At 35.9% G+C, this 22,615-nt stretch overlaps 1 protein-coding gene across 1 annotated transcript in view; it reads left to right on the forward strand.

Annotated features, from left to right (window-relative positions):
* Positions 1-22,615, forward strand: part of LOC128226420 (fibropellin-1-like) — a 61,316-nt gene that overhangs the window by 12,321 nt on the left and 26,380 nt on the right. The window contains exons 7-29 of the mRNA XM_052936300.1: positions 41-154; positions 1,819-1,932; positions 2,045-2,158; positions 3,512-3,625; positions 4,266-4,379; positions 4,651-4,764; positions 5,099-5,194; positions 6,091-6,192; positions 7,139-7,252; positions 8,243-8,356; positions 8,755-8,868; positions 9,259-9,372; positions 9,860-9,973; positions 10,685-10,798; positions 11,553-11,666; positions 12,271-12,384; positions 12,726-12,839; positions 13,437-13,550; positions 15,073-15,186; positions 16,358-16,471; positions 16,963-17,076; positions 17,775-17,888; positions 18,220-18,333. Of these exons, the coding sequence (XP_052792260.1) occupies positions 41-154; positions 1,819-1,932; positions 2,045-2,158; positions 3,512-3,625; positions 4,266-4,379; positions 4,651-4,764; positions 5,099-5,194; positions 6,091-6,192; positions 7,139-7,252; positions 8,243-8,356; positions 8,755-8,868; positions 9,259-9,372; positions 9,860-9,973; positions 10,685-10,798; positions 11,553-11,666; positions 12,271-12,384; positions 12,726-12,839; positions 13,437-13,550; positions 15,073-15,186; positions 16,358-16,471; positions 16,963-17,076; positions 17,775-17,888; positions 18,220-18,333 (2,592 nt within the window). The remainder of the gene's footprint in view (positions 1-40; positions 155-1,818; positions 1,933-2,044; positions 2,159-3,511; positions 3,626-4,265; positions 4,380-4,650; positions 4,765-5,098; positions 5,195-6,090; positions 6,193-7,138; positions 7,253-8,242; positions 8,357-8,754; positions 8,869-9,258; positions 9,373-9,859; positions 9,974-10,684; positions 10,799-11,552; positions 11,667-12,270; positions 12,385-12,725; positions 12,840-13,436; positions 13,551-15,072; positions 15,187-16,357; positions 16,472-16,962; positions 17,077-17,774; positions 17,889-18,219; positions 18,334-22,615) is intronic.

The raw sequence follows: 22,615 nt of genomic DNA on the forward strand, positions 1-22,615 counted from the left end.
TAAACATAACTGTATTATGTCTTTCCTGACTTTCTTTCAGAGACAAATGAGTGTGCCTCCAACCCTTGCCGAAACAACGGATTATGTACAGACCTTCCGTTAGAATTCAACTGTACCTGTCCTGTCCTGTTTACCGGACTTATCTGCGAAACTGGTTCGATAAATGTTATAATATATTAAGGAATATTCAAATACACTAATATCATTTACCGACTTGGCCCGTATATTGTTTTAGGGATAGTTCTTTCGAGCCCAAAAATCAAATAAATGCCACGGCATTTATGTCGTTATCGTTAGCGACAATGGTCCTGTTGGCTGTACCTTCGTAAATGACGAAAATTGTTAAATTTTTCGTCAAATTTCTTCGTGATTTGTTATTGCTGTGTTTTATTGTCAGTATTATTTAACACTAACGAAATAGTTATATCAATTGTAAAGCTACCGAACCCTTTGAAGAAGCAATTTGGCTCAGTTATTCGTATATTCGCTTATTTAGCCGTTTGTTTAAATGAGCGAATATGCGAATAACTGAGCGAAATGCACGAAAAAACGATAACGTTAATCTATATCAAAATAAATTTACCCACCTATTATTTTCACGTATATTTATTGCGTTCCATTATAGCTACTGGTATACTTAGTTTAGCATAACCGCTTCGAGATTGTCTCCCTTAGTTATTATCCATTATATAAGTAGTTAGCTATACTAAACGGAAGAAAATGCACACACATTTAATTGAGAACATTGCATGAATTCTATATTTATGATTAACGTAAGGATAAATTAAATTTTTGATTGCACCGTCATTATGGTTAGAAGTTGGAGTGAAAACGGACATCACAATACCCGGACATAAAGTGACACCCACTCATGATAATTATTAGCTTTCTGGTATCTTATGTGAACTGGTTTTCGAAGGCAACATTCCCTGCATACTGTAATGTAATTGATAGCTCTTCCAAAGTCAAGGCTTTAAGTCTACACGTTTTGTTTTCAGAAAGTTTCTGTATTCTGTATTTAGTGCTGTTACTAGGTCTGAGTAAAAGTGCATTGTATTTTTTATATTTTGCCGAGTCCTGTGGGATACAACAGGTGTTTAGGTGACGGAAGTTCCAAAGATTATAGATGCAAGAAAGCAGTCGTTGTAACTGTTGACGTTGAATACACAAATGCTACTGGTCTAGACCTCTTGTGTGTCGCTCTAGGGTTTTGTCTGTGAGTGTCAGTAGCTGATGGGTGTCGAAAGATATGGGTTTTATAATTTGTTAAAAGGTCTGGATTTGGTTGAAAAATCTGAAAGTTAATTGAAAGTATTTTGAATAAATAGAATATATAGTTGTTTACTGCCTTCACGAGTCACATGAGCGTAATGATTTTGCGAATTATTGATGAATTATCAAATGTCGATTTTTATTTTATTCGAATTGGCATATCCAATATGCCCTCTCTTCAAATATAAAAGCATATCAAAAATGTCATAAAGGGACTTGAACAACGGTTGCCATCCTTCGTTTTCATCGTATTAACGCCTCCTCGTAGTATTTATAGTAGAGAAGTATTGTCCGCCTCGCAAGCGCGATCTGCTATTTGTATCTCAATCGCGTTAGTTAAAGGTCGTTGACTTCAAATACAAGGTTATAACATTAAGGGGTATTTCCTGCATGGTTTCAGCATTGTTTTACTTAAACTGACGATTTGCAACACCTACATTTGTTTCAGGAAAAGAGATTCACCAACGTTGTGTTGTGGTTTTTTTTTAATAAAAAAGAAGTTTCCTTTAAGGCACTGTCATAATTATTAATGATATGTCTTTATAGGGTTAAGTGCCTGTTTATCAGCACCATGCAGGAACGGTGGCTTTTGTATAGACGTTCCCGGCGGATACAATTGTTCATGCAATCCGGGATACACAGGACCAATGTGTGAAATAGGTACGTTTTTTTTTTTTTTTCTCCATTGCTTTGCGAGGTATTTTAAACGAATTGTAAAGAGTTGATACTACAACTTAAGCGTTTTTATTGTTGCTGTTGTTTCATTTTTCAGACATTAATGAGTGTATTTCCCAGCCCTGTTTGAACGGTGCAATATGTCGAGATATTGTTAACGGTGTTCAGTGCGTTTGTGATGCTGGACATGAAGGAGAGTTTTGTCAAATTGGTAATTATAAGTTTATTTATAAAACGTTTGGTACTTTATAGTTATAATTAATGAAATATTTTGAAACTAATAAAAAAAAATATTTTCACAATTTTCCTCTATACTTTCTTGGTGACAGGCTTTAAAAATAGCTGCAATTTCACCAAGCCTCTTTATCGAATGCTTATTCCTCGGTGATATGTGACAGCTGTCTGACAAGCGTGTACAATATTTTGTTTAAATTATAACACAGTAATTGTTTTTTTTTGCATTTAAATGGGATGATCCCTTTATATGAACTTACTTCAAACTTACTGTCATATTACTGCTGACGGGTTAAACCGAAATATTTTCATGAATGTAGCTGTATTATTACCCTTGCGTTTTCGTGTAAATGTGATGATATTGCTGACACGTTCAAGCCTAATGTTGTTATGATATAAGTTTAAGATAATTGCTAACGGGCTTGACTTTAGAATTGGCATTAATGTTGTATAAGATTATTTCTAGCGGGTTTAACCTAGTGTCTTCGTAAATATGTATCTATGAATATTGAATGCCTGATTATGCCGTATTATATTTGTAGTTTGTGCCAAAAAAAAAGGCATTGTTCTTACCGAAATAAATAACCAACAATGATTTTGTACTGTAGAAATAGCAAAATATCTACAATATTTCCGTTGAAATAGAGAGCAAATATACAAATCGTAATAAATAAACTTATAATGTGCACTCAGGCCATTTGTTCAACATATTCGTAATCAGCAAGAAAATGCCTTTCAATTTATACGGCATGAGGTCAATACGCACCATACTTTAACATTAAGGTTAACGGAGCTATCAGAGATAAAGCTTAAGAGCGTTTTTGTTGGTAATAAACTGGTTTCGGTTTTATATAGGTTTCACAAACTGTGTACTTGTTGTAACAGTTTCAAATAAAACCAAAACCAGTTTTATCGTTTTTTTTTACAAAAACCAAAACCGGTTTTTAAACCCTATCGGAGGCGGTTTCATCGGTTCGTTCCATCCGAAAACTAGTTCACTTTGAAAATCAACATAGCGGACAGTGCTCCAGCACGTGTGTTGAAACTCCTTTTATATAAAACATGCAAACGACCATCTGCGGTATCATTGTTTTGAAAAAGTTCAGAAATAATGGCTAAATGCAGTAACCCCGCCATGTTGTTGAAACTGTACACAAAACCATGCATTTGTTACTTCAAGCAAAACAGGTTTCGAATCTGCTGAAACCATTGAAACCAAAACTGAAAATTGTTTTTTATATCAACATAAACGTCCTAAACGTACTAGTTGAAAATTTATATGTTAATTGTTGTTTGAACGTTGGTGCCTTAATTTTCTGTTTATATTCAGATAAGGATGAGTGCGCAGTATCGCCATGTTTAAACGGCGGTACCTGTAACCAATACACCGCCTTCTACAACTGTACTTGTCCGATAGGGTTCATTGGATTTCATTGCGGGATAAGTAAGTACTTTATACAACTAGATATATAAATATCTTAAATATCCGTAGCATGACGGACAACCGGAGGCGTTTTCTCTATTTTATAAATATTTTTTTGTTTAAGTCCATCAATGAGATCGCAAGATTTATATTCACTTAAATGAGCTATGAATGCCAAATATGCAAACAACAAAATAAAACCGCCAAATTAAAATTTTGAAATCTAAATATCTTAATTATCCGAAGCCTTGACGGACACCGATGGCGTCTTCGTTTTTTTAAGTTTTAAGAAATAGTTTAAGTGTTCAGTCCACCAATGAGATTGCAAGATACTTTCGGCAGTATTCATTTTGATGAATAATGATTGCCAAATATGCATTCAGCAAATTACAACCGCCAAATTACCATTTAATAACGTAATCAACCGCCAAGTTTCATTTTAGTCATTAATTGGTTTTGATAAGGGGACTTTTTAGAAGCCTTCCCATGTGCGAGCCATTTCTCACTGAGCACTAAGAAAGTTGTTTTGGGGTCTATTAAACGATAATTCGAACCGGGCTTCCTTTTTGTAACTATCGTTTTCAAAACAAGCCGGCGGAAAATTCGCAATACATTTCAATTAACATCGTACTTGTTAACAAACGAATAATTTGCATTGCAGATGTGAATGAATGTGAATCACAACCGTGTAGTAATGGTGGAATATGTCATGATGGTGTCAACAACTATACTTGTGTGTGTCGGGATGGGTTTACTGGTGGAACTTGCTTAAATGGTGAGTAGGTTTGAATTTGAAACTACAAATTGTCAGTAAAAAAAAAAATAGAATTGGTATTTTCTTGAAAAAGAGATCATTTTTAATCACAAAGTCCATCCGGCATGATTAAAACTGAAATCCAATATCATTAAAACTTGCTTTCGTTTTGATTCAAACTGACATCCGGCATGATTGAAAATGTTGGTTGAAAGTTTGCTATCGATTTAGAAGGTAATGAGAAATTAAGGAATACAGGTTATCTTTAAGTAACGAGTGTGTATTTATTTAGAAACGGATGAATGTACGCCAGATCCATGTCAAAATGGAGGTACTTGTGTGGATTTGGTGGCGGCATTTCGTTGTCGATGTGCACCAGGATATACCGGAACATTTTGTGAAACAGGTACGCATTGCTTTATTAGTTCTGTGTTTGGGTACTTTGTATTAAGAATAAAGAAATGAAATACTTACACATAAAATCCTAGCACAAGTATTTGGGGCATAACTCCTATTGCAAATTAGTAACCGTGTTTGATAATGGATAACGGACATTAACCTTTACAAACCAAAAACTAAAACAGCCGAAGCTCATACCAGAACAAACAATTGTATATGTTACTTGGACAATAACTTCGAATTCCAAATCAACTTTTAAACTAAAATCATGTATCTGATGAAGGAAGACATTATGTCTGAAGTTACTGAAATATTAAATTATCATAACATCTTGGCAACAGATATAAATGACTGCGACCCGAATCCCTGCCAGAACGGGGCGTATTGTACGGATCTCGTCAACAGCTACAACTGCACGTGCATCGCAGGATTGGATGGTCAGATTTGTTCACGTAAGGCTTTTTTATTAGCTTTTTTTTGGCGAAACAACAGGAACCAGTAGAGATCATGAGTGGCCATGTTTTGCCGTTTGCATGTAAAAACTAAAACCGTTCAAAATTTTGACTGTGAACTTACACAATGTGAAACAAGGCTCAAATCTCTGGTTAACAAATGCAAGGAATCTTTTGAGTCAATTTCGTTTCTACAGATAGTATGTATTCATTAACACGATACAGTAAGATTTGTATACATTTGGTGTACTGTTTTATATAGCCTTATTAGAAAGTAGTATTAGAGCTTATGGCGATTGCTAAACGAGTTTATTCCATTGTAATAATGATTCATTTGATAGTAACGTATACGTATATGTTTATTATATGTACATAATATAAGGAATGGTACATGTCCTCTGAATGATCACGTAAGGAAAGCTAACGTATATGTCAAGTGTATGTTCATATGAGGAATTGAAACGTTTGTGACCTCTGTATGTTCATGTAAGTAACATGAATTTACAAAAGCATATACAAGGCCAAGTATTCTGATTAACGAATGGAGGCAATAATTTTAGACAATTTCGTTTCTACAGATGGTATGTATTCATAAACACGATACAGTAAGATTTGTATGCTTTGTTATATATTATTCATTTGATCATATCCAATTTAGCACTACATTTAGCAACCTTGGTGGAGAGAAAATGCTTTTTAGAAGTTTCAATTTGAGTGTAACTCCCCATCTTGCTTTGTAGTATGTGCATGCATTCGTGTTTGTGCAAGGGGCCCTTTGAAAACTAAAGTTTGAACTATGATTACGTTGTTTCAAATGCAGACTCAGAATAAACTTATATGTTTTTTTTTTAAGATCATAATGTGTTTTGTTTTATATTTAGAATATTTGATATGTACCGTTGATCCTTGCCTAAATGGCGCTACATGCATCGCGGATCGGTGTTTCTGTGCTCCTGGTTGGGCTGGCGTTCATTGTGGAACAGGTATGTGTGATTGGGTGTGCGCAGGTATGTTATGTGATGTGGGCACCTTAAGAGGGACAAATCGGTGCTTTTCACATGTGATATGAACCTTTAAGGAATGACCTTATTATATTTCAAACCCGGACTCAACGATACTCAAAATACAATAGTTTTCATCCTTTTGGTTTTGACCTGATGTATACTATAAGAAAAAGCGAAATCATATTAATGAAAATATCATTTACACTATGTTTTATCGAGTGTCAATGATTTTTTTTTCATTTTTGGCTTGTCAGCAATACATACTAAACTGATGATAAGTTGCAACCAGAAACATGTTTTTGGTTAATTGCATATATATGTAGAAGAGCAGAACCGTAGTATACACAAAAACATTTAAGAAATATATACGTTTCTTTTAAACTATCATGTGCACGGAATGTGCTATTTAAACCTATTAACTGGTACCTTTTGTTTCATAGAATGGCGTCGTTATGTCCTTAAAGTCGAAAAAGGTGCCTCCATATTGACGCAGTAAAATCCACGAACCAACAGTCAAGAAACTTTTTCGACTTTAAAGACCTAATGACACGATTCACAGCAAACTATACAGATTTAAAGGTTTAAAAGTACATTCCCTACACGGCATATTTCAAATTGTTAAAGAATCTCTTTTATATAACCCATAATTCTTCTCAAATTTGAACGCACCTGCTTCAATGTATTCTTTTAAACAACGACTGGATTCTTCAATATGTAAATAAAGGAGAATAACTCAACAATACCTCTTAATTGTATCTTATTTGTGCAATGCCTTGCAATGCCTTGACACTTCGCAACTTGAATGTTAACGACAATGAACTAAAGTCTTTTCTTGTTTTTGAGAGCACTGAAATGCATTTATTTTATGTAAGAGCTATTGGTTAAACAGATAATAACACAATTTATGTTCATGTTTCAAACAAAGACGTGGACGAGTGTGCATCCAATCCCTGCAGAAACGGAGGAACATGTTCACAAGCTATCGGCCAGTACAGCTGTGCATGCCCTCCAGGCTTCACTGGAATTAACTGCGAAATAAGTAATTCTAGTGCATTATTAGCTAAGAGTCTACATGGATTAACCGCTATAGCTATATACTGCTAGCCTCGTCCATATAGCTTCAATTCAAAAATCAAGTTTATACATTTTCCGTGCTCATCATCGTTGAATAATTCTATCAATATAATGCAAACAAAAAAAAACGAACCCTTAACTCTAAGGATATTGTATTACAGATTTGAATCTGTTTCTTTGTTTGCGTTCTGCACTTCTTTTGATACATACCATTCCTTAAAGTATTTATTATGCCCCTTTGATGCACACGAATCTTATCTAGTTAACCAGTTGTTTTAATAAAGTGAAACTCGCAAACCATAACAAGATAACCAGTTACAGCCAAAAGTGCATTTATAAATTAGTGGTAACACGAATCTTACCTTGTTAAGAAGTTATAAAGTGAAATTCGCAAACCATAACTGGTAACCTGTTAGTGTTGTATAGCTTAAAAGGGTACTAGGTGTTAGTTCTGGGCAATTTCATGTCTTTTTTGTTCTACATTTTGTATAATAATTTTCGTACCATAAAAGTATCCCGAATATTAATTCGATAGTTAGATAATTATCGCGAAAAATCAAGTAGTTTACACGAAACAATTAGTGTACGATATCAGGTTATCTTACGGCAGTAATATGCCACCATAGTTTGACTTGCGTTACCGATATTCTTAACTTTATACTATCTGTTTAAAAAATAAAATACCGTCAGGAGGACACATACATGTTTAGCTGTTACCTAGAATTCATCAACTCCAACAACAACATTTATATGTCTTTAACTATACCTACTACGCACAGGCAGATTCAATTTATCATGTGAATGTGACATCTCTAATTAACATATTCAGTATCACAGACTAACTACATCAGTAGTTCATGTACAACTGTGAGCGTAGCCATCGATGTTTTATTTAATAACAGTCTATTTTCTTATCGAATATATTCTCTTCAATTGATAATTTTATCAACTTCAGATATAAACGACTGCGCAAGTCTGCCTTGTTTAAATGGAGGACATTGTAATGACCAGATCAATGGATTCAACTGCAGCTGTACACCTGGTTACGTCGGCCCCTTTTGTCAGACAGGTAATTTACATGACGACGGTTGACAGTCAACCATTTAATGAATAAAAAAAGTGTTTATTATCTGATGTATTTCTGGTAAACAACATCCGACGAGTGACTGGACGGAGTAAGGCTTCCATTTCGTCATGTTAAATGTAGACTTTTCATTGAGTGATTTCTTACTATGCCAACATTAATCGGCAAGGATATAATGATAGTTACATTATCTGTGTTTGTGTTTTTACACGTGGCGTTTTATGTCCCTCTTTAGTGTATGTTTGACCTTGAGTGTTGTGCCTAAACATGACTATTGCCTAGTTAAAAGGTGAAGTACTTTTTTCGTTTTTCAACAGTGATTTATGCATACGTATAACAATCAGCTTCTTCAAACTATTCGGTATTGTAATATTTGGTTACAGATATCAATGAGTGTGCGTCTAACCCTTGTATGAACAATGCCACATGTTTGGACCAGGTTGCCCAGTTTTCCTGTGTCTGTCCTGAAGGATTCACCGGCACTCTTTGTGAACACAGTGAGAACATTGCTGTTAGATATGAAAAGATAAAAAGCCTTGTTAGTGAAAAATAAATCAGTGTTACCTTTAACCTATATTAACCTTTATATTTTCTATTTGGAAAATTTGACATACTACTACATCGGATACATGAAATGATGTCACATGAGTCGTATTCATAGTAACAATGACGTTACTAACTGTATTGTCTGGTCTATCATGTAACTGCATAGTTTGGTTTCACGCTTAAAACATGTTCAATTGTTTTCTGTTTTTTCGATGTTTTTGTCAAATGAAATTTGTTAAGTGTCTATATTGTGCTTCTAATCAAGGTCATCGTTAAATTATTGGCTCCTACGCTTTTTCCTGTTGTTTCCTCAACAGTATTGTATATTTCTTTATTCGCAGATATCAATGAGTGTGTTCCAAATCCCTGCCTAAATGGAGGTGTATGTGTGGACATGGTTAACGGCTATATATGCGTTTGTCACTCCGGGTACACGGGGACGAACTGCGAGATAAGTGAGGGCTAAACACCATTTTAAGTTTACTATAAAATCAATTAAATATATTAATATCAGACGTTTTAAAGTGAGATAACATACCGATTTATTGAATTCAGATAAAACAAAGTGTATTCAAGTATAGAAAATGCATATTCATAACGTTGTAGTAAACTCATTTAACTTCTTTATTATTTGGTTTCTGGTCTAATGGTTTTCTATTTCCGTTGCATTTCATCATAAACTGTGAAATATATTTTTAAGAAATCACTTAGTGAAATATAGCGCGATCTTGCACCTCAATAAACTATATTACTCTATATAAACTACCGCCTGTAATGAATTAAAAAAAGTTATTCTGCTTATATTTGATACACATTTTTGTTAAACATGCATCATTACATTTTAATATAAGCACGGACACACCATTGAACACATGCATGTTAATGTGGACTATTTTTTGTGTGTGGTAAATAATTTACAACATAGAACATACATTACAACAGACGTTAATGACTGCCTCCCGAATCCTTGTTTGCACGGGGCTACCTGCCTGGACGGAGTTGGAATGTTCACGTGCACATGTGTGCTAGGATATACAGGCAGAACGTGCGAAACAGGTCAGCCACACACACAATCATATCACTTTTGATATTGTGATCTTGTGAACATTTGTTTAATTAGATATTAGATATATGTAATATAATGCTTGTTTAAAAGTTTATTGACGATGACAGTGTTGCACGTGTCAATACTATCAACCACACCAGACCTGTGTCCTCAATAACAACATTAAATCAAGTCAAGATCAGAATGGAGGTGTTTTGATTGAATTTTTTTTTAAAAAGCAATGTGGACTGAACAAGGAGGCCTGTGTTAGAGCATAGATATGAATGATAATGAATATGGTCCTAGAAATAATGTTTTCCGATCTCTTCCATAAAGATACCCAATACTCGCTTCGCGACATAAGCTTACGCCATACACAGCGTAACGTGAACGGCACGATCTGATTTAAATGAGATATATGTATTGTTCATACTTTGCGTGCATGTTGTGTTTTCAAAGAGTATATTATCCGGATTATAATTATATTGGTAAATAAATATCAATATGTGTCTAATAGTAACTGTTGACCTATCAAACAAACTATTCCCAGACTATGTAAACAATATACATCAGTAGCTAATTGTATAGACGGTTATTTCTTTGGTTTGGTCCCTGCTAGCCAAAAAGTGTATTGATTGGTCAAAATGTATTATAAAGTAACTGTTGACCAATCACATTGTTTGTATGTGTAATATATGTGGATAATTTATCATTGACTGCAGACATTGATGAATGTCGGCCGAATCCATGCAGAAATGGTGGTCTATGTGTGGACGGTATCAACAGTTTTACATGCATATGTCCAGCTGGAGTCACGGGTGTAATATGTGAAACAGGTGATTTACATTAAGACTAATAATATCTGTCATGTGTTTCCGTTCCGAATAGAAAAATCCGACCCGAGGGCACCTGCGTTGCCAGGTAACGAGGCTTGCCGATTTTTCTATCCGGAACGGACACACGTGATATATATATTTTTCAAGCATACCTTAAATCATATTGTTTTGTGAAGAAAATACATAAATAGCGCATTTTTGTTCAATTCACCAAAAAGCGCGTGCGATGATGTTTACTGAAATCATGACGCGCAGTAATTTGTATTTACTGCATCCGTCAATAAGTTCCTACGATATCACGTCTTTTAAGGATTATTTTATTTTGTTTTGATGACATATATTTGTCAAGGTAATGTTTATGGAACTTATCTATTGAAATCGCATAATAATGGTTACATTAAGTGTATGATAAAATAAATAAAAAGTATTACGTCACAGCGCGTGACTCATCTGGCATAGGGGGGTGCCAGATGGAATTTTCCAGCACGGCTGAATTCACCAAAAATGCCTATCCGGTGTGCTAGAAATTGGCCTTATACATGTACATTGCTATCAAATACACTTTGAATCAATTGTTATAGACAAAACTATTAATTTGTTGTTTCCTTCAGATTCTTGAAGTTAACATTATCTGGTCGTTTTAACCTCTTCCATAATATTCTGTATATATGTCAATATGTAACCGCGATACTTTTTTAAAACAATGCCATTGCATTGTTCTTACAATTCATAGTGTATGAACCTAACCATATAGGTATCGATGAGTGTGCATCCTCGCCCTGTGGTGCCGAGAACACGTGTGTGGATGGAAACAACACATACACATGCATATGTCGTGCAGGTTACACTGGGAGTTGCTGCGAAATTGGTATATTTTTTTTATAAAATTCAATTTTGAAGCATAGGTCACAGATGTTCTGATTACTTTTTGACAGACAAAGTATAGGTCGATGAAGATACCACTTACTTTTCAAATAGTATGTGAACAGAGGGATTTGGGTAATTGCAGCTGGTGAAATTACACTTAAAATTCATATTAGGTAAGGCTTGGTTGTTCTCATATCATTGATTAAAATCGCAATCAATGAAAGTAAGCCATTCACCATGAAGACGAAAAGATATATTCGTTCATTTAAAGTAAACCATTTATCATTAAGATGCAAAGCTGTGTTAGTGATTTTTATATATTGACATCGATATTGTTTCCTATGTTAAATTTGTATGGATAACCGATTATCTTTAAGCATGGATAACATTTATGAATAACACCATAATGACGCTCCTGTTATGATTTTATATATAAACGGGAGATAATTAAGCATACTTTGAAATCAAACTTTAACAGAATATATTTTAGTTCCAATGATTAAGGGCTTACCCAAAGTTCTTGTCCAAATTTGTTCTCATATTTGATGTAAACAATGCTTTTATTGAATGACTAATATTGAACATTTTGTTATTTATTATTTCAGATATAAACGAATGTGCGTCGGAACCTTGTCTAAACGGTGGTCTGTGTTTGGAAGGTATAGACGTGTACAACTGCACGTGTCAACCTGGGTATCAGGATGCCCACTGTGGAACAGGTGCATGGCTTTTGTATAAATATATTTTAAGTAAAGTTTAAAATAAAAACTTTCGATGCGTTGGTGCATATCGACCTTGTCCGGTTGTTCACTATCCGGAATACTTATACCGCGTTGTTTTTACATATGAAGTTTAACCACGTGGTAAGTATAACGTGATAAATACAGGGATACTAATGTCGTCTAAACTATTTTACCTAGCGGGGAAGATATTTCACTGTTTCACTTTATGCCTTAGTGTTTTAAGTTTTCCCTGGCATACTTAATAATAAAGTCAAATTAGCTCCGATCGTTAGTGAGGAAGACAATGGGATAATGTGGTTTTATTAATCCTGTTTCAGACATCAATGAGTGTGAATCAGGCCCTTGCCAACATAACGGGACATGTGTTAATCTGGTTGGTTCGTTTCAATGTAACTGTGCTCCAGGATACACCGGCACATTGTGTCAGATAGGTAGCAGATTGTTAACGTTTGTTGCTACAAAAGTAAAGGATTGTTTTGCTTTATGTCTCACAAAAGCCTTTCAGTAAGTTTGAGTAAGATTTCAGTTTAGGTAAAAGCTACATTAATCACTGCAATACTTGGGCTTTATAACAATCACATATATTTTTGTTTTACGGAAGTGTTATTTAATGTTGTACTATTACTATTGGTCAGAAAAGGTGTCACTCCGTAGGTTTGTAACAATATATTTGGATGGTTTTGTTTGCCTTTTAAAAAAATAGAATAAAATTAGTAAGCTACAAACAATTTATTATAGAAATTTAAGTTCAGAAGCATGGTTATAGATAAGGAAACATTTAAAATTGCCGAAGGTTACTCTTCGTATGTTCATTGGAGTACCTTAAATAATCCTATGACATCATATCTAAATAAGTTGTACAGGTTTATATAGCGTGCTTAGATGTGCTCTTAGCTTATTCCGGAAATACGTTTTCTACCCCATCTTAGGATTGGCATTTCCGGATACAATATTCTTACCCACCTGTTGGTCAGTATTTACGCGGCAATTTTGAGTATTTCTGATCAAATGTGTTAACAATTATCTAGATGTGAACGAGTGTTCCTCACAGCCTTGTTTAAACGGTGGAGTGTGCATAGACGGAATCAATCGGTATAACTGCACGTGTCCTCAAGGGTACCAAGGAACTGACTGCGAAACTGGTGAGCTCACCTTTTTTGTTGTTATGGGTATCTAATCTTCCTTGAATAATATGCTTTACGAAAGGGCAGGCAAAACGGTCTGTGGCATAAACCTGTTGAATTAAGGACAAACAGGTGAAAACTAACGAAAAAGCTTTTTTGAGAACTTCGTGATTACCTGTTCATATAATTCGGTCCTTGACGGTCACTTGCCCTTTAAACATAACTTTAAAGTTCAGAACTTCACGGCCACCAGCCCATTATTGCATTTTAATACATTTCAAAACGTGTTGGTCACCAGCTCATTATGCATATCTATACCTTTCTGTACGTCATGGTCTATTATACATAACTGTATATTTCTGTTCTTCGAGGTGACCTTTCCATTATTCATAACTATACATTTCAGAACTCATGGTCATCGGCCCGTTATATATGTATACACCTTTCAGAACTTTAAGGGCACCTGCCCATTACCCAAAACTATGCATGTCGGCACTGAACGGTCACCAGCTCGTTATATATAACTAAACATTTCGGTGCTTCAAGGTCACCGGCTCATTATCCCAAACTATGCATTTCAGGACTTCATGGTAACCGGCTCATTATCCCAAACTATGCATTTCAGGACTTCATGGTAACCGGCTCATTATCCCAAACTATGCATTTCATTACTTCATGGTAACCGGCTCATTACCCCAAACTATGCATTTCAGTACTTCATGGTAACCGGCTCATTATCCCAAACTATGCATTTCATTACTTCATGGTAACCGGCTCATTACCCCAAACTATGCATTTCAGGACTTCATGGTAACCGGCTCATTATCCCAAACTATGCATTTCATTACTTCATGGTAACCGGCTCATTACCCCAAACTATGCATTTCAGTACTTCATGGTAACCGGCTCATTATCCTAAACTATGCATTTCAGTACTTTATGGTAACCGGCTCATTATCCCAAACTTTGCATTTCAGTACTTCGTGGTAACCTGTTATACATAACTAAAATATTTAGTACTTCACGATCAACGGGTCATTATTCATAGCTATACATTTCAGTACTTCAAGGTCACTGGCCCATTAAAAATGAATTTTTACCTGAACTGATAACGTTACTTTCAATGGCCCATGATATTTATCTATTCATATTAGTACTTCACGCGTTCGGCCACTTTCCCATTATACATATAGTATCATCAACTAAACATTTAAGTACTTTATGGTCACCGGCCCATTAAACAATACGAAACAGCGAAGTGTTATTCAATAGTATTTTAAATGGTGAGGATACCTATATACTTACTTACTTAGATAGATCAAATCTAAAAATAAATTTGAATGTTTTTAACTATTCCTTTTACTTTATACTTTATATAACAATATGACCAAATTGAGTAAATGAATAATTAATGTACTGTAAGTATACATTTCCAAATACATCAATTCAAACAGGTTGTATATAAAGTATTTCGCCAAGTAAAACCATATATGTTTACATGTCTTTATACCGAGTCTTGCCGACAATTTCTTCTTTCAAGAAATTCAAGAGTGCTCGTCTTCTCCGTGCATCAACGGAGGGACATGCGGAGAACATATCGGATACTACATGTGCACTTGTATTCCCGGTTATACTGGAACCAACTGTGAACACGGTTTGAATTATAATCTTTATATAGTGTAATCTAAATATAATCAATATAATTCTTAAGAAAAACAAATTAAAAACACATGTAATAGATGAAACCATAACCACATAACAGCATAAAGATATACTGTAACATGAATGCACTAAGAGATACTTTGGCATGGCGCCATTATCATATGAACGCATTGTTGTACGACAAAATGATATATGAACGCATTGAGCTATACAATAATATGGTGCCATGACCACATGAACGCTTTGAGCTATACAATAATATGGTGCCATGACCACATGAATGCATTGAGCTATACAATAATATGGTGCCATGACCACATTAACACATTGAGATATACTGCTATATGGCGCAATGACCGCATGAACACAGTTCTAGAGATAATCAGAATTATAAGTTACGGGGCTAGTAGCTTACCCGATATTGGATGTACGGAGTAGAGGAACCCGAAGCTTGAAGCCGAATATGGTATCCTGCGTCGACAACATATTAGCATTGATCAAGACGCAAACACCACCTGAGAAATGTTTCATTTATTAATTGGGAAAAGACGCCATTTCGATATAATTGATTTATGATCCAATATGAATATATATTGGGTTATCTGTCCTCGACCGATGGCTTTGCGTCTTTTATGTTGAAGGCGTAATATACTAGGTATGGCGCCATGACCAAATAAATGTATTAATTGTTTTGTTGCTGGTACGTTTTGCAAATACACTAAACAAAGCCTATTTGTCAATCAGCTATTACGCTAAAGATAATTTTGTTATAATAATAACAAAATGCTTATCACGATTAACACAAATTAAAGATTTAGATAAGAGCTCTTTTGTTAGCTTTTTTCTAAAAATATGAACGAAATTGTCTATGCGAAAAAAACGTTAATAACCTTATTGGAAGTTTGGTGGCTATAGGTTTGGATATACAACAAAAAAACAGTTAAAATAGAAATTTGTTAGTTGCTGTTTGGTATTTTTTCCTCGATCTGAGTTAAAAAGCACAATTTCAACAATTTGAAAACGAGAAATTTCCAACATAAATCTGTGAACAAGTCGTCTTTAAGGTACCAATTTCTTAACCTTTCTGTATCCAGAGGTAATAAAAGGAAATTGCATTTAAATCAAACCATCCTAATACATGACCATATTGAAATGTTTTAAAGATATCAACGAGTGTCTGCCAATGCCATGCCTTAACGGTGGAACGTGTGTAGATGAAGTCAACCGCTACACGTGCATATGTCGAGCAGGCTTCACTGGCACAAATTGCGAAGAAAGTAAGTGAATATTATAATAATGTGGTATCATTGCCAAGGTAGAAGTTACCTTAAACTTCGATAGTTTCATTTTTGACCACGGGCCGGTTACATTTAAACGAGAACAAAATTTCTCGCTAAAAATTTACCACCCAATTAGACATTAAAATAACAAATCAGATAGATGGAAAGCCAATGACTAGTCAGTCAGGCGACTGTAGATTTTTGTTCAACCTCACCGAGTGCATGGTTGCACAAAAATAAAATCTTGAGTCGCATAGCAAAATAAGCATGATTTTTCAACCATCTGAATGATTTGTTAGAGTTCGTTTTATATTACTTTTTATGGAATTGTAGGTTTTTAAGCGGGAAAAATGTTTTCTTGGCTTAGTTTATCCGTTCAAACAGTTACGTCGTACTCACAAGTTAGTATGACAATCAAATGATGTTTGGTTGTAATCGTACAAGTAATGTTTTATAATCTTTCTAACTTATTATTTCTTCTGCTGCAGACATTGACGAGTGTATTGGGATTATTTGTCAGAACGGGGGCACGTGCGAGGATGGCGTAAACAGCTTTCGGTGTGTCTGTCTTCCTGGTTATACCGGAGAAAGATGCCAAACTGGTAAATTCTTTGCTGGACTCGTTGACAAGAATTGTATATATTAGACAATTCTGCTTGAATTAATCACGAACATTGTCGGTGGCTAGGACTATTTGCGAGCGGTTTTAATAATGAGCTTTATAATACATGAACTCTTTTTGAAATGTTTTGCATAACCTAAAGCAAGCACAATTCCGTTAATTTTAAGAGACATTTTAAACCATTCAGATTTTGCTCAAAAATACAATGTTGATGGTAAGATATGAAAAAAACTTCTATTTTTCTTTGGGATATTTGACTTATGATACCAATACGAATCTTATCTGGCTGATTTAGTTGACATCAGCAATCAATGATAGACCCGTTGACATCTGAATATAAATATATTCTTTAAGGCATTGATAATGATAACCTTATTTGTATTTTTTAAAGTATATATATGGATGTATATATTATAAATTATTATACATTAACAGTCATCTTTGTTTTGTCAATAGTAAGATTTACCTTGTTAATCGTTACTATTGTTCATATCAAATCAATTTCTTCCTCGCCTGACATGTCTATGACTTTATACTGATTCCATTATTGTACATTTTAATTCGATGATATGTATACGTCAAAGGTATGTATTATTATACCAAGCCAATAATGCATACCATGTTTAGCACAGTCAATAATTTTTGTAGTTTACTTGAATAACTTATCTCTTTTCTCAGATATCGACGAGTGTCTTTTATTACCGTGCCACCATGCCGGGACATGTCAAAATACACCTGGAAGCTACATGTGCATTTGTCCAATAGATCTGACTGGGCAAAACTGTGAACTATGTATATCAAAGTTATTTGTAGATTTAAAATTATCATTTGTTGCTAATAGCATTACTTAGTTGGCATTGTATTCTTGTTTAGCCTTTGTTTCTGTAACTGGTATTCATGGTTCTTAAGTAATTAATTACTCACTACTGTGCTGCGATAAATTAAAGCATGGTCCCTCTCATGTTAGTAAAATGTTGGTTATTAATCCCGATTATATCGTAGCGCATAAACTGCTAGTGAGGAACCAAATCGCGCAAGTTTGTGTTTGTAAGCAAATGTTAACTAACACAGTGCTGTTTTCAACGTGATTAAATCAGCTCACACCCTCCTTTCTTACTTTAAGTAATGAACGAATGCCTTTCGAATCCATGCCTGAATGGGGGAGAGTGTTTCGTCGGCGAGGGACGTTATGACTGCATCTGCTTGCCAGGCTTCAGCGGAACAAATTGCCAGATAAGTATGTAACATATTATATAGACAATAAAAAAGTGTTTAAGCTTTGATAAAGAAAATACTAAAGGGGCATCTGATAGAGTATGTTTATAATATGAATAAACTACATAATGTAAAAGAAATAATATGGAAAAACAAACAAGCCTACTAGTCAATAAACAACCATGGTCTGGTGTAATGCCCCCAGAATCAACCAAAGAATCAGCCAAATATCAATCTCTGATCTTGTGTAATGCACCAAGAATCAGCAAAATACCAATCTCTGATCTTGTGTAATGCCCCCAGAATCAGCCAAATACCAATCTCTGATCTTGTGTAATGCCCCCAGAATCAGCCAAATACCAATCTATGGTCTTGTGTAATGTCCCCAGAATCAGCCAAATACCAATCTCTGATCTTGTGTTATGACCCAACTTATCAGCCAAATACCAATCTCTGATCTTGTGTAATGCCCCCAGAATCAGCCAAATACCAATCTATGGTCTTGTGTAATGTCCCCAGAATCAGCCAAATACCAATCTCTGATCTTGTGTTATGACCCAACTTATCAGCCAAATACCAATCTCTGATCTTGTGTAATGCCCCCAGAATCAGCCAAATACCAATCTCTGATCTTGTGTAATGCCCCAAGAATCAGCCAAATACCAATCTCTGATCTTGTGTGATGCCGCAAGAATTAGCCAAATACCAATATCTGATCTTGTGAAATGACCCCAGAATCAGCCAAATACCAATCTCTGATCTTGTGTAATGCCCCCAGAATCAGCCAAATACCAATCTCTGATATTGTGTAATGCCCCCAGAATCAACCAAGTACCAATCTTTGATCTTGTGTAAAGCCCCCAGAATCAGCCTAATACCAATCTCTGATATTGTGTTATGACCCAGAATCAGCCAAATACCAATCTCTGATCTTGTGTTATGCTCCCAGAATCAGCCAAATACCAATCTCTGATCTTGTGTAATGCCCCCAGAACCAGCCAAATACCAATCTCTGATCTTGTGTAATGCCCCCAGAATTAGCCAAATACCAATCTCTGATCTTGTGTAATGACCCCAGAATCAGCCAAATACCAATCTCTGATCTTGTGTAAAGCCCCCAGAATCAGCCAAATACCAATCTCTGATCTTGTGTAATGACCCCAGAATCAGCCAAATACCAATCTCTGATCTTGTGTAAAGCCCCCAGAATCAGCCAAATACCAATCTCTGATCTTGTGTAATGCCCCCAGAATCAGCCAAATACCAATCTCTTTTCTTGTGTTATAACCCCAGAATCAACCAAATACCAATCTCTGATCTTGTGTAATGCCCCCAGAATCAGCCAAATACCATTCTCTGATCTTGTGTAAAGCCCCCAGAATCAGCCATATACCAATCTCAGATTTTGTGTAATGACCCCAGAATCAGCCAAATACCCATCTCTGATCTTGTGTAAACCCCAGAATCAGCCAAATACCAATCTCACATCTTGTGTAATGACCCAAGAATCAGCCAAATACCATTCCAATCTCTGATCTTGTGTAAAGCCCCAATAATCAGCCAAATACCAATTTCTGATCTTGTGTAATGACCGAAGAATCAGCCAAATTCCAATCTCTGATCTCGTGTTAAGCCCCCAGAATCAGCCAAATACCAATCTCTGATCTTGTGTAATGATCCCAGAATCAGCCAAATACCCATCTCTGATCTTGTGTAAAGCCCCCAGAATCAGCCAAATACCAATCTCTGATCTTGTGTAATGACCCCAGAATCAGCCAAATACCAATCTCTGATCTTGTGAAAAGCCCCCAGAATCAGCCAAATACCAATCTCTGATCTTGTGTAATGCCCCCAGAATCAGCCAAATACCAATCTCTGATCTTGTGTAATGACCCCAGAATCAGCCAAATACCAATCTCTGATCTTGTGAAAAGACCTAGAATCAGCCAAATACCAATCTCTGATCTTGTGTAAAGCCCCCAGAATCAGCCAAATACCAATCTCAGATCTTGTGTAATGCCGCAAGAATTATCAAAATACCAATATCTGATCTTGTGAAATGACCCCAGAATCAGCCAAATACCAATCTCTGATCTTGTGTAATGCCCCCAGAATCAGCCAAATACCAATCTCTGATATTGTGTAATGCCCCCAGAATCAGCCAAGTACCAATCTTTGATCTTGTGTAAAGCCCCCAGAATCAGCCTAATACCAATCTCTGATATTGTGTTATGACCCAGAATCAGCCAAATACCAATCTCTGATCTTGTGTTATGCTCCCAGAATCAGCCAAATACCAATCTCTGATCTTGTGTAATGCCCCCAGAACAAGCCAAATACCAATCTCTGATCTTGTGTAATGCCCCAAGAATTAGCCAAATACCAATATCTGATCTTGCGTAATGACCCCAGAATCAGCCAAATACCAATCTCTGATCTTGTGTAAAGCCCCCAGAATCAACCAAATACCAATCTCTTTTCTTGCGTTATAACCCCAGAATCAACCAAATACCAATCTCTGATCTTGTGTAAAGCCCCCAGAATCAACCACATATTAATCTCTTTTCTTGTGTTATAACCCCAGAATCAACCAAATACCAATCTCTGATCTTGTGTAATGCCCCCTGATTCAGCCAAATACCATTCTCTGATCTTGTGTAAAGCCCCCAGAATCAGCCAAATACCAATCTCAGATTTTGTGTAATGACCCCAGAATCAGCCAAATACCCATCTCTGATCTTGTGTAAAGACCCCAGAATCAGCCAAATACCAATCTCACATCTTGTGTAATGACCCCAGAATCAGCCAAATTCCAATCTCTGATCTCGTGTAAAGCCCCCAGAATCAGCCAAATACCAATTTCTGATCTTGTGTAATGATCCCAGAATAAGCTAAAATACCAATCTCTGATCTTGTGCAATGACCCCAGAATCAGCCAAATACCCATCTCTGATCTTGTGTAAAGACCTAGAATCAGCCAAATACCAATCTCTGATATTGTGTAATGCCCCCAGAATCAACCAAATACCAATCTCTTTTCTCGTGTTATAACCCCAGAATCAACCAAATACCAATCTCTGATCTTGTGTAAAGCCCCCAGAATCAACCAAATACCAATCTCTTTTCTTGTGTTATAACCCCAGAATCAACCAAATACCCATCTCTGATCTTGTGTAATGCCTCCAGAATCAGCCAAATACCATTCTCTGATCTTGTGTAATGCCCCCAGAATCAGCCAAATACCATTCTCTGATCTTGTGTAAAGCCCCAAGAATCAGCCAAATACCAATCTCAGATTTTGTGTAATGACCCCAGAATCAGCCAAATACCCATCTCTGATCTTGTGTAAAGACCCCAGAATCAGCCAAATACCAATCTCACATCTTGTGTAATGACCCAAGAATCAGCTAAATACCATACCAATCTCTGATCTTGTGTAAAGCCCCCAGAATCAGCCAAATACCCATCTCTTATCTTGTGTAATGACCCCAGAATCAGCCAAATACCAATCTCTGATCTCGTGTAAAGCCCCCAGAATCAGCCAAATACCAATCTCTGATCTTGTGTAATGATCCCAGAATTAGTCAAATACCAATCTCTGATCTTGTGCAATGACCCCAGAATCAGCCAAATACCCATCTCTGATCTTGTGTAATGCCCCCAGAATCAGCCAAATACCCATCTCTGATCTTGTGTAATGATCCCAGAATCAGCCAAATACAAATCTCTGATCTTGTGTAAAGCCCCCAAAATCAGCCAAATACCAATCTCAGATCTTGTTTAATGCCCCCAGAATCAGCCAAATACCCATTTCTGGTCTTGCGCAATGACTCCAGAATCAGCCAAATACAAATCTCTGATATTGTGTAATGGCCCCAGAATCAGCCAAATACAAATCTCTTGTCTTGTGTAATGACCCCAGAATCAGCCAAATACCAATCTCTTGTCTTGTGTTATGGCCCCAGTATCAGCAAAATACCAATCTCTTGTCTAGTGTAATGACACCTGAATCAATGAATACCAATCTCTTGTCTTGTGTAATGACCCCAGAATCAGCCAAATACCAATCTCTTGTCTAGTGTAATGACACCTAAATCAGTGAATACCAATCTCTTGTCTTGTGTAATGACCCCAGAATCAGCCAAATACCAATCTCTTGTCTTGTGTTATGACCCCAGAATCAGCCAAAAACCAATCTCTGGTCTTGTGTAATGGCCCCAGAATCAGCCAAATATCAATCTCTTGTCTTGTCTAATGACCCCAGAATCAGCCAAATACCAATCTCTTGTCTAGTGTAATGACAC

This window comes from Mya arenaria, chromosome 1 (assembly GCF_026914265.1).
Source record: "Mya arenaria isolate MELC-2E11 chromosome 1, ASM2691426v1".
NCBI lineage: Eukaryota > Metazoa > Mollusca > Bivalvia > Myida > Myidae > Mya > Mya arenaria.